Source organism: Rhincodon typus, chromosome 17 (genome assembly GCF_021869965.1).
Source record: "Rhincodon typus isolate 14 chromosome 17, sRhiTyp1.1, whole genome shotgun sequence".
In the NCBI taxonomy this organism is placed as follows: domain Eukaryota; kingdom Metazoa; phylum Chordata; class Chondrichthyes; order Orectolobiformes; family Rhincodontidae; genus Rhincodon; species Rhincodon typus.
Genome location: NC_063348.1, coordinates 41,392,654 through 41,404,915, shown reverse-complemented (window position 1 = coordinate 41,404,915; position 12,262 = coordinate 41,392,654). Strand labels below are relative to the sequence as shown.

At 40.0% G+C, this 12,262-nt stretch overlaps 1 protein-coding gene across 1 annotated transcript in view; it reads right to left on the bottom strand.

The window, feature by feature from the left end:
• eif3m (eukaryotic translation initiation factor 3, subunit M) overlaps positions 1–12,262 on the bottom strand; it is a 45,482-nt gene that overhangs the window by 21,770 nt on the left and 11,450 nt on the right. Inside the window, exons 2-5 of the mRNA XM_020512261.2 lie at positions 11,112–11,244; positions 10,777–10,915; positions 6,761–6,884; positions 6,199–6,293 (exon numbers count right to left, since the gene is read on the bottom strand). Coding sequence (XP_020367850.2) covers positions 6,199–6,293; positions 6,761–6,884; positions 10,777–10,915; positions 11,112–11,244 — 491 coding nt within the window. The remainder of the gene's footprint in view (positions 1–6,198; positions 6,294–6,760; positions 6,885–10,776; positions 10,916–11,111; positions 11,245–12,262) is intronic.

Genomic DNA, 12,262 nt, shown 5'->3' with positions numbered 1-12,262 from the left:
ATAGTTGTAATCTGCACTGACTTCAAATCCCAATTTCTCTCTATTCTTCAATAATGTTTCGTGCTTATATATTAAAGCCCCTGTACACACACAACCAGAGTGATTAGATGAACAAGTTACTGTTAACAATTCCAGGACAGGCAAGTTTGAGAGCTAGGAATGCTGTTGTATAAAAAGATATTCTTTTAAAGCAGTATGGAACTGCAAAATTTACCACACAGCAAGGGGAAATCATTTTGCAAACAAAGAAATCTTAAATCTTCATCTCAAGCATTACTTACTATATAGCTGACAAGAATCAGATTTTAATAAAAATCAGAATTAACAAGTATTGTTGAAGCTCCAAACCATACATGACAAACTTAAGCTTGACAACATTAAACTCCAATTTTCAACACATCATCTTCTTGCTCTAAAAGGGAGCTGACATAAAACACATTTTATCTTTTAAATTCGTTCTACTGATTTAGACAGTCATGGCACGAGAAAACTGAATCAAAAGTCATTTCAATGCATGAGTAGTCTGTGCATTTTAGTGCACACACACTTGTAATCTTGCCTCATTATTCATTTGGCAAAACATCTGTAAGTACGCAGAAGTTCAGCCTTGAAAAACACAAGAAATAAGGCCGCTTTCCCGTGAAATTTTAAGACTTGTTCTGAGTCACTTCCTAGGACATGCAGCTAATTCATACTTCATTGTGACATTCAAGTGGTTGAACATTTCCTTTCAAAACAAGTTAATATGACTTGCAGCTGCTTGGCACAAGGGAAAAAAAGTGGTGCTTCTGTTAATTAGAATGGAAGTACAGATTTATCTCCTTCTGCTAAAACCAGTACATCAATGCATCAAATTTGTTGCAATCTAGGTTTGCATTTTGGAGTGCTTTCTCAGGAAACTAGATCCAAATGTCTTGGAGTCTGACATGGTAAACTATAACCAACTACAAAAGGCATAAATTGTGTTCTATGTTACCCAGCTGTTGGTTTAAGCATGCAGATCAAAAGATTAAAACAATCAAAACTACAAAGTGAAAAAAATACAAAAATGCATACATCAAGTTTTATAGGATGTGACAACATCCCTGAGATACTGAACAAAATCAAAATGAGAAAATTGCAAAGCGAGTCGGTTTTTAAATTTGCCATAGTGATTTAACACTTCCAAATTAAAATATCATTGCAAGTGGATTTTAAAGAAAACTATTGTATGACTTGTTTCAGCAAGAAGTCTCACCAAACTGCTCGTGCTGGCTGTTTTAACAGAACTCCCACTTCCCTGCTCTTTCCCGGACATCAAAAGACAGCCAATGTTCCAAAAGAAGCAGGATATCAATGGGTGTCAGTGCAACAGTAGAAAACCAAAGTCATAGGGATTTGCTACCTTTATAAGCTGAAGGGGATCATTATGAGTTGCCAGAAGAACAATTTCAAATACCAACCCTTTCCATATTCTTGAAAGACTGGTATAGTTTTAACATTAACATGGCATCATCTGTGTGGTAAAGTTTTTAAGAGCAACTTTCTTGCCAGAATGTTCCTACATTCAAAAATTAGGAGAGAAAGGTGCATTAATGAGAAAAAACCAAGGTTAATTGACAGCAGTAACACTGAAAATTTGCAAATTAATGAGAAAGAGGAATTTAAGCGTTGTAGAGCACTACCACCAAAGTACCAATGCCAGAGACACAAAGACAAAAAGACTGAACATCACCAAGTTAAAAAGAAATATTTCTGGAGATAAAAAGTTGAATTTGGTTTAACAGATGGCTGGCTGTGATCTAAAACAGCACAAAACTACTTATGTTTGCGATTAGAACCAAAGAGGGCACTCCTCCAAGGAAATTATTGAAAAATACGCTCTGTACTCAAAGAAAATACTGATTCGGCTGAGTGATTTGAAAGTGTTCCTAGTACAATTACACCTTGCATTAAGCAATAGTTGAATTTTAATCTTTTGTTGTTACACCAATTTATCAAATTTTAATCATCCAACATACTGATTTCTTGTAAGTACATATGCCAACCAAATCAACAATAGGTGGGTAGCACTACTATTTAAGAACACAGTAACAGGAGTAAGTCTTTCAACTCTGTGAATCTTGAGATGACATCTGATCTGCTTTCAATTCCATTGATTGACCTTGAAAATACAGGCACATTTGCAGTTATATAGTGCCTTTCATGACTGCTGAACAATCAGAAAGTATTGTAGCAGGAAGTGCGGTGGCCAACCAGTTCCCACAATCGAATGTAGGAATGACCAAGATCCATGATGTTGACAAGGGATAATCACTCAGTTCTCCTTCAAAATAGTGTCAGGAGTTACATCTACATTAGAGGGAAGAGAGAGCATTGTTTTAATGCGTCTTCTGAAAGATGAGACGTCAGACACTATAAAGTGGTATGCTGGCCTTGACTTTATGCTCAAGTCCTAGAGTAGGACTTGAAATTCAAAAGCTGCTGACTCAACACAAAGTGCTGCCAACTGAATTAACTTGTTTTGGCAACCCTCAACACTGTTAACAATCACATACAACTTTAAAAAAAACTGCAATTAACCTTAAACTGTAGTTATTTTTTGAGGTGGGGGAAGATTTCCACCATCCTGTGTATAATGCAGTACTTCCTGATATCACCGCTGAACGGCCAAGCTCGGATTTGTGCCCCCTTGTTCGGGAAGGATTGCTGCTCTTTTGAATGGCACTAAGCATCTACACAATCAACAAATGATATTCTGGATTGTGTGCAAACCAAGCACCACATCTTGGGCACAAGGTGACAGCAATGAGCTGCTCAAGCACTGCTGTTATTCCAACGCTTTGATGTGCAACTGTTATGCAGCTCACCACTTGTTGTGTTATTCCATATGTGGACCAAATATAATCAAAAATTAGAAACAAGGAACATTTACTTGATATAGAATATCTGATGAAGCTCAAGAGCCAGTGGTGATCATGCTACGATTTAAGTTTAGGGCAGTATTTGAGCAATCAGATTTAGCAATCAGATTAAACTGACAGAACCCAGGCATACTTCACAGCTTTACTATCCATAAAAAGAGTTGACTGAGGGAAACAGCTTTGAGTTTCTGCAATTAATTTCTTCTAAACAACTGATTCTATTCATTACAAAATGTGAAATCACACAAAAAAAGTGTCTCACAGTAGTATCACAATCTTTAGTGAATAACCCATCTAGCTCACTAATGCCCTTCAGAAGAGGAAACCTGCTGCCTTGCCTCAATGAGTTACAACAACACTCAAGAAGCTTGACACCATTAAGCACAAAGCAAACCCAGCACCATATCTACAAACATTCACTCCCTCCACCAATGATGCTCAGTAACAAGCTACCAAATTATATGAAATCACTTGCATCAAAAAGTAAAACATAAACTGACCAAAACTACATCCAGCCTAGATAATCTTGTAAATTAGTCCTCACTATCTGGGATTTTTAGCCAAATTGGGAAGGTTACCCAGAATCTTGTCCTTACATGGTCCTATTAACCAAATCATACCTTACAGCAACCAGTGTTACCATAAACATACTTCAGTACGCCTTACACCATCAGCAGGACAGACCCAGCAGAGGCACCATCACAATGGTATATTTAACAGGGAGCAGCCTGAGAAATACTGAATGTTGACTCCAAACCCCATGAAGTTCATAACATTAGGTCAAATCTGCATCTGGGAAACAAAACTTTCTTCTGGTTTTTACAAATCACCTTCTTTCAGTTGATAAACCCATTTTCCATCATGTTGAAAACCATTTGCAGGAAGCAAGGGGGTAGCAAAAATTAACATCAAGGAATGAAGGTTAATGTCAGTAGCTCCACTTATGACAGTCCTGAAGACGTATCTGCCAGTCTGGGCCTGCAGCTAAAATCTACTTCATTGTATCCTCAGCAATTTATCCAAAGATGCATATGTCCACTGCAGTCCTGGTAGGAGTAACCGCTGCACTGACTTTAGAGATCAAAGCCTGTTTCCACACTAAGAACATCCATTTTGGATTGTGAAGCACTTCCATCATGTTAAATGGGATCAATTCAAACCAGAATGTGCAGCTCTAAACTGATATTCAGGTGACTCTGTGGTCCATCAGTAGGAGAATTGTATTCAACCACAATGTGTAACTTTATTGTCCAGAATATCCCTCGGTCTAGAAGCACATCAAGCCAGGGAATCAATCTTCATTCAATGAGAAATGTATACAAATAGGAGCAACAAACATACCTTAAAAAAAATCCAACCTCATGAACTTACAACACAGGACTACACGCATGTGAGACAGCAGCAAGTGGTCAGCACTCCCCCAACTTATAGATCAGATCCAATTCAATCATCAGTGAGGTGGACAGTTAAACAACCAACTGGAAGTGGTGCTCCACAAACAATCCTCAATGACAGAGCCCAGTACACAAATGAAAAAGACAAGGCTGCAGCATTTACAATAACTGTTTAGCCAAAATTGTAGAGTGAATGATCCATCTTGGCCTCATCCTAAGGTCCTCAACATCACAGGTCTTTAGACATTTAATTTACTCCAGCTGATATCAAGAAATGGATGGATGCATTGGACACAAATATTTCACCCCATGGAATGCAAGCTTTTTTTAAAATTAACCTGCTCAGAGACATTATGACACAGTTCTTGGGGCAGGTGGGTCTTGCACCCAGGCTTACCTGGCTCAGTGGGAGGAACAGTTCGGGGTAGCATTCTGAACCCAATCATCATCAGCTGCTTCATCAATGACTTCTCTCCATCAAAAGGGAGGAAGTGGAGGCACTTTCTAATAATTTCACTGTGGCCTGTACCACTAGTGTTTCAGATGCTGAAGGAGGTTCTGCACAACATTCAAACTGAAGTTGGTAGCCGTTCCCAGCAACTTATCATCAACGATAGAATCTAACCATCTTATGACATTCAAAAGCATTTGTATCACTTATCACTGAAATCCTGGGGATCACCACAGTCTAGAAACTTACTTGAATCAGTAATATAAATACTGGAACTATGAGAGCAGGTCAGAGACTTGGGCTCCTGTGGCAAGTAACTCAACTCACAATTGCCCAAAGTTTGCCCACCATCTACAAAGCACAAGTCAGGAGTAAGGTAATGATCCTACTTGCCTAGATGCATGCACTCCAACAACATTCTAGACGTCTAACACTATCCAGGAAAAACCTGCAACCTTCACCACCTAGAAGTACAAGGATGGCAGACAGGAGGCAATAGCACCACCTTCTCCAAATAAAGGTGTGAATTTATAAACTCTATTACCACTCCTTTCCCATTGTTGGGTCAAAGTTCTGAAAGTCTTACTCTAACAATGAGCATTTTTACATCAAATGGACTGCAGCAGTTAAAAGCAACAAGAGTATCAACATCCAGGATGGTCAATAAATGATGGATGTTGCCTGCAATACTTGCATCCCTATAGCAAACTTATAAAATGTTTTCCCCATTAATGCAGTCAAGGAAAAAATATTAATATGTAGTTTTTGGTTTAATTTTTGTCCCAATCTATACACACAGATAGGATGGGAGCAGTTAGCTCTGGAACTGATAGGAGCAAGACAACAAGCTCCTCTCTCTCTCGTTATCTCTTTCAACCTCAAAATCAGTGTTCAGTAAAAATGCAACTTGGGATAACAACCATTCATAGAGAACAACTCTACAAACTTTGCCAATGCTGCAAACTATGAGTAATTAATTAAACAACTGGTTTCAGGTTTAAAATCTAATACTTCAAAGACTAAGGTCTTTGAAACTGTGCAGCTTTATTTCTGCCTGTCTGTATCGGATTCCCTTCAACACATTACCTGGGTTTGTGCACTTTTTTTTTAAACATTTCTTTTCAGGGTTTTAGATAACAAAATTCCCCTTTCTTACAATCAAGTGACTCCTTATATCTGATTTAGTTAACTAAATAATTGAAGTCTAATAACATAGCTGCACTCTAAACGCTTAAAGACGGTTTATTGTTTTTGATTGAGTGGAGTCAAAATAGGAGCCAATCACTCCTTCTTACCTGGTAATACAATACCATTGGTAGAGAAAACAGCTCCACATCTTGACTCAATTTACCCACATGATGCAAAAGTCTCAAGGTTAGAAAACATTCAACCACATTTATTATTAATTACTCCTGTAATTAATTCATTTTTCTTTACTAAATCCAAATACCTTTTTTTGCAATCCACCAGCGCTTCATAAAGCAATCGGAGAACATGGTGTTTCTTGTCTACACTGAGATTCCAATCTGATATCCATTTGCGAACCTAGGTGAAAATCATTAACTTATTGACTGATCATTGTCATTGCATCCATTATATAGATCACTGGGCTATGAAAGTAGATGCAATGGCAGCCCATTAGAAATTTCTACATCCGATGTATTATTGATACATAACCAACATACCAAAAAGTAAGTCTGTGTAAAAGTAAATAATCCATACATTCCTCCTTCAACAATACTTTATGCCTCAGTATAAATATCAATACTGAAGATGCCTCCTTCAAAACCAGCCACAAGAGAGTCCTCCAGCAGTTGAACAATACCAAAGCTGCAAAGTGCACATACCTGGTTTAGCACACTCAGTGAAACACCATTGAAAATATTCTGCCAACCAAAAATATCGGGTATGGTCCAAAATAAATTTTCTTCACATTACCTTGACTGGGCAGGCACCAAAGCATAAACAGCAAATGACACTAATGAAAAGCATATGTAGAGCCAGTGACTCACCTGGTCAAGATCAGAAGGAATATACTGGATAGCATTACAGGATGATGCCACTTTGATGAGACTACAGTATACAATATACCTGGCTGGAGCGTTCTCCTCCATTCCATGAAAAAGATTACGCAGCCTAATTTAAAACAAGACCAACATTTACATCAGATAGCAATAAATAATAAACACAGAACAGCATTCTAGAAATGACAACTTTTACTTGCAATAATTTTTTAAAATAAAAATTTCATCCTTTCAGAAAGTGAACAATTTCCCAAGTTGTCTCAGCATAAGCATAACTATGTCACAATCTGTCAGGTGACGGAGGGAAAAATTGTTTTCCAGTCTCTGCCAAGGAAGAGTACAAGAGTGGTATTACTGCTAGCCTATTAACCCAGAAACTCAGCTAACGTCCTGGGGACCCAGGTTTAAATCCCAATAAGTCAGGTGGTGGAATGTGTATTCAATGAAAAAAAATCTGGAATTAAGAATCAACTGATGGCCATGAAACCATTGTTGATTGTTGGGAAGTCCCAGATGGTTCACTAATATCCTTCAGGGTAGGAAATCTGCCATCCTCACCTGGTCTGGCCTACATGCAAGTCCAGACCCACAGCAATGTGGTTGACTCTCAACTGTCCTCCGAAATGGCCGAGCAAGCTATTCAGCTGTATCAATTGCTGTGAAGTATCAAAGAAATGAAACCAGATGGACCACCTGGCATTGACTTAGGCACCAGAAAAGGTAATGGTAGAAACAGTCCTGACAACGCTAAAAAGTCCTCCTCACTAACATCCGGGGGTTAATCCCAAAATTGGAAGAGCTGTCTCAGACTAATCAAGCAACAGCCTGACATACTCACGGAATCATACCTTACAACGTCCCAGATACCACCATTACATTCCTGGATATGTTGGTCCCACCAGCAGGACAGACCCCGCAAATGTGGCAGCACAGTGGCATACAGTTGGGAAAGAGGGAGGTGCCCTGGGGGCCCCAAACATTTGCTGCAGACCCCATGAAATCTCATGGCATCAGGTTAACCATGGGCATGGTAAACTCCGGCTGACTACAATACAGTCCTCTCTCAGCTGATGAATCAGTACTTCTCCATGTTGAGCGACACTTAAAAAGAGGCACTGAGGGTGGCAAGGGCACTCAAAATGTATTCTGGGTGGGGGATTTCAATGTCCAATGTCAAGAGCGGCCCTGCAGGAGCACTACTAATTGAGCTGGTCGGGTCCTAAGGGACATAGCTGCTAGACTGGGTCTGCAGCAGGTGGTGATGGAACCAACAAGAGGGAGAAACATACTTAACCTCACCCGGCTGGCTGCAGATGTCCATGACAGTATCGGTAAGAGTGACCAATGCGCAGTCCTTGCGGAGATGAAGTCCTGCCTTTACATTGAGAATAACCTTCATGTTGTGTGGCACCATCACGGTGCTAAATGGGACAGATTTTGAACGGATCTAGCAACTTAAGATTGGCCATCTGTGAGAAGTTGTAGGCCAACAGCAGCAGAACTGCACTCCAGCATAATCTGTAACGTCATGGCCTGGCATGTCCCTCACTCAACCATCACCATCAAGCAAAGGGATCAACCCTGGTTCAATGGAGAGTGCAGGAAGGTATGCCAGGAGCAGCATGAGGCATACCTAAAAATGAGGCGTCAACCTGGTGAAGCTACCAAACAGGACTACTTGCATGCCAAACTGCATAGGCAGCAAGTGATACACAGAGCTAAGCGATTCCACAATCAATTGATCAGATCCAAGCTCTGCAGTCCTGCCACATTCAGTCATAAATGGTGGTGGACAACTGAACAACTCTCAGAAGGCAGCAGATCCACAAATATCCCCAATGATGGAAGAATCAAACACAAAAGTGCAAAAGATAAGGCTGAGGCATTTGCAGTAATCTTTAGCAGGAAGTGCCGAATGGATGATCCATCACAGCCTCCTACAGTGCTCCCCAGCATTACAGATACCAGTTTTCAGCCAATTCGATTCACTCCACATGATATCAAGAAAAGGTTGGAGGTACTGGATACTGCAAAGTCTATGGACCTGGACAACATTCTGGCAATAGTACAGATTTGTATTCCAGAACTTGCAGCTCCCCTAGCCAAGCTCTTCCAGTACAGTTACAACACTGGCATCTACCTAACAATGTGTAAAATTGCCCAGGTATGTCTTGTACGTAAAATACAGGACAAATCCAACCCGGCCAATTACCGTCCGATCAATCTACTGTTGATCATCATAAAGTGACGAAGGTGTCATCAACAGTGCTAGCAAACAGCACCTGCTCAGCAACATCCAGTTTGAGTTCTGTCAGAGCCACTCAGCTCCTGATCTCATTACAGCCTTAGTTCAAACACGGACAAACGAGCTGAATTCCAGAGGTGGTGACAGTGACAGCCCTTCACATCAAGGCCACATTCGAACGAGTGAGGTATCAAGGAGCCCTACCAAAATTGGAATCAATGGGTATCAGACAGCAAACATTCCACTGGTTGCAGTCATACCTGGCACATAGGAAGATAATCTTGGTTGTTAGAGGTCAATCATCTCAGCTCCAGGACATCTCTGCACGATTTCCTAAGCCCAACCACCTACAACTATTTCATCAAATGACCTTCCCTCCATCATAAGGTCAGAAGTGGGGACGTTCAATGATGACAACACAATGTTCCGCACCGTTCACGGTTCCTCAGATACTGAAGCAGTCTGTGTTCAAATGCAACAAGATCTGGACAATATTCAGGCTTGGGCTGACAACTGGCAAGGAACATGCGCGCCACACAAATGCCAGGCTATGACCATCACCAGTAAGAAACAAATAAACAAACAAACAAACAATCTAACCACTGTCCCATGTCATTCAACAGTGTTACTATCACTGAATCCCCCTGCTATCAACATCCTGAGGGATACCATTGACCACAAACTTAACTGGACCTGCCACAAACAGTGGCTACAACTGCAGGTCAGAGACTAGGAATAGTATGGCCAGGAACCCATCTCCTGACTCCCCAGAACCTGTCCATCATCTCCAAGACATGTCAGGAGTGTGATGGAATACTCTCCGCTTGCCTGGATGGGTGCGGCTGCAACACTCAAGACATTTGACACCATCCAGGACAAAGCAGCCCGCACCACATCCACAGTCGTTCAGTAGTACACCCTGTTGCTATCTATAAGATGCAATGCAGAAATTCAAATATCCTTACACAGCACCTTCAAACCCACAACTACTTCCAACTAGAAGGACAAGGGCAGCCAAAATACAGAAACACCACCAACTGTAAGTTCCCCCGTCAGCCACTCACCATCCTGACTTGGAAATATATCATCATTCCTTCACTGTTGTTCCATCAAAATCCTGGAATTGCCTCATGACTGGTATTGTGGGTCAACCCCTATCAGGTGGACTGCAGCGGTTCAAAAAGACAGCCTTCTCAAGGGCAACTAAGGATGGCCAGTGAATCTCGCATCCCACGAAAAAATATGTTTTAACAATGGTTTTTTTTGATTTTTCACTACTTTAACCAGGGGTCAATTGAATGGTGGATATTTGTGCGATGTAGCCTGGTTCATTTAACAGAGAAAAGAATGGAGGAAATAAAGTTCTGAAGATACTTACCTCTAAAGATACTTACCTACAATATTTAATAATACTTCTATCTGCAGGATTAGAGAAAACAAATTTAGTGCAGATATTTAGACCTTCCTTATTCAAGGATGACAAATGGTGGGAAATAACTCAGGCAAGAGGACGACTAAGGTCTTCTAAAGTTAGGTGAAGTGATTTGGCCATGAAGGAAGCTGCTTTATTGGAATTATTGACTTACTATTAAGGCATTTATGAACCTTAATTTACCTGCAACACACTGCTGTGTTTAGTAACATAACTATTTTGACTCTTTTTTTGAAACTGCATAAATAATATAAACAAGTTGGTAATTTTCCTTTTACATTCAAAGAGACTCAGATGGTATGAACACAAGGTAAATTGTATACTCACAACTGCAATCTGAGAGATGATCGCTCACCATCACAAGCTTTCAGCAACTTCTCACACAAGTTTTCAGTCAGTGCTTCCTGCTTTTCAGTCTCCAGAATTAGGAGAAGAGACACAATGCTGTTCATCACACTTTCCACATCTGCATAAAGAAACAAAAAATATTAAACAGGGTAGCAACAAGTTCAATGGATCTAACTCTCAGGCAAGCATAACACTTCAGCCTGTCTCAATGTTTCATCAAGGCCCTTTGAACAAATCATTGCTTAAAATCAAGGTCCTTAAACAGAAGTAGCAGTAACTTTAAAGTGAGCCAGATGATTAGTGAGCAGACAAACCTTTGTCATCTTCCTTGAAACATACATCACAGACTTCAATGATGTGTGCAAGGTCAACGTGTAGTCCACCTTCAGAGTTTTCTTCTGAAATTTCAGCTCCTTTTGACTTCAGGTAGGATCGAAGCTCAGAGGCCTGGGAAAATTTATATAGGCTTTCAATTTTTTTCCAGAAACCCACAACCTCCTCATATTTTACATTGTGAAAGTAAGAAAACTTCTCACACAGATTCAACTCGAGAGTGTCTGATGCATCTATAACCAATTGGTTCTGTAATGACAAACCTGAACTAACTTCAGCATCAGCAATTCATATGTCATGAAGTTAATTAGAGACTGAAATACACAAATCAACAGTCTCTTGGGGAGCATTCTTTTTAAAAAACAGTGCACAGAGTTGGGGTCCCTGTCCCTCGCAAAGGGCAAAACATCATGATATTGCAAAGTGAAGAGACATTGGAATACCAAGGCCACGAAGATATTGCAGTATTCATAGCTGCAGATGATCCACATCCCTAACCAACCATGGTCTCAGATTACAACATAACTCCATAAGGACACTCTAAGAACTTTAAACTGAATAATCTTTCATCTTCATTTCAGACTGGATACTATCACTTCTTTTTTTACTTTATGTTAATGTTTGTGTGCACAATTGATGTTGTGTCTTTGTATTTGTCGGGGCTAAGAAGTAATAAAATTGCTCTTCCGTTCACTCAAGAAACCACTGTAACTGGCTCCTTATTTGTTTCCGGTGAACTGGCTAACTATATTTTGAATGATTTGAGGTTTAGCTGTGTGCTATAAAGATCATTAAATCTTTGTTGTGGCCAATTAGGAAATGGTTTTAACAATATTTTGACAAAATGACAAGAAATTGAACCAGCAATGAGGAAATTTTACAATGAGGAAAGACCTATTGTTGCTTATTATGCAAGATATTTCACATGTATTAGGTTGCAATTTATTCAAAGCAACAACATGGGAGGTCCTTTAACATTCATAGAAATGTCTAGCGGGACTGGATTCAGACTTCACAAGTTATCCAGAGATCAAAAAATTCAGGAATAAGAACAGAAGTTGCTGGAAAAGCTCAGCAGGTCTGGCAGCACCTGTGAAGAAAAGATCAGAGTTAACGTTTCGGGTCCGGTGAC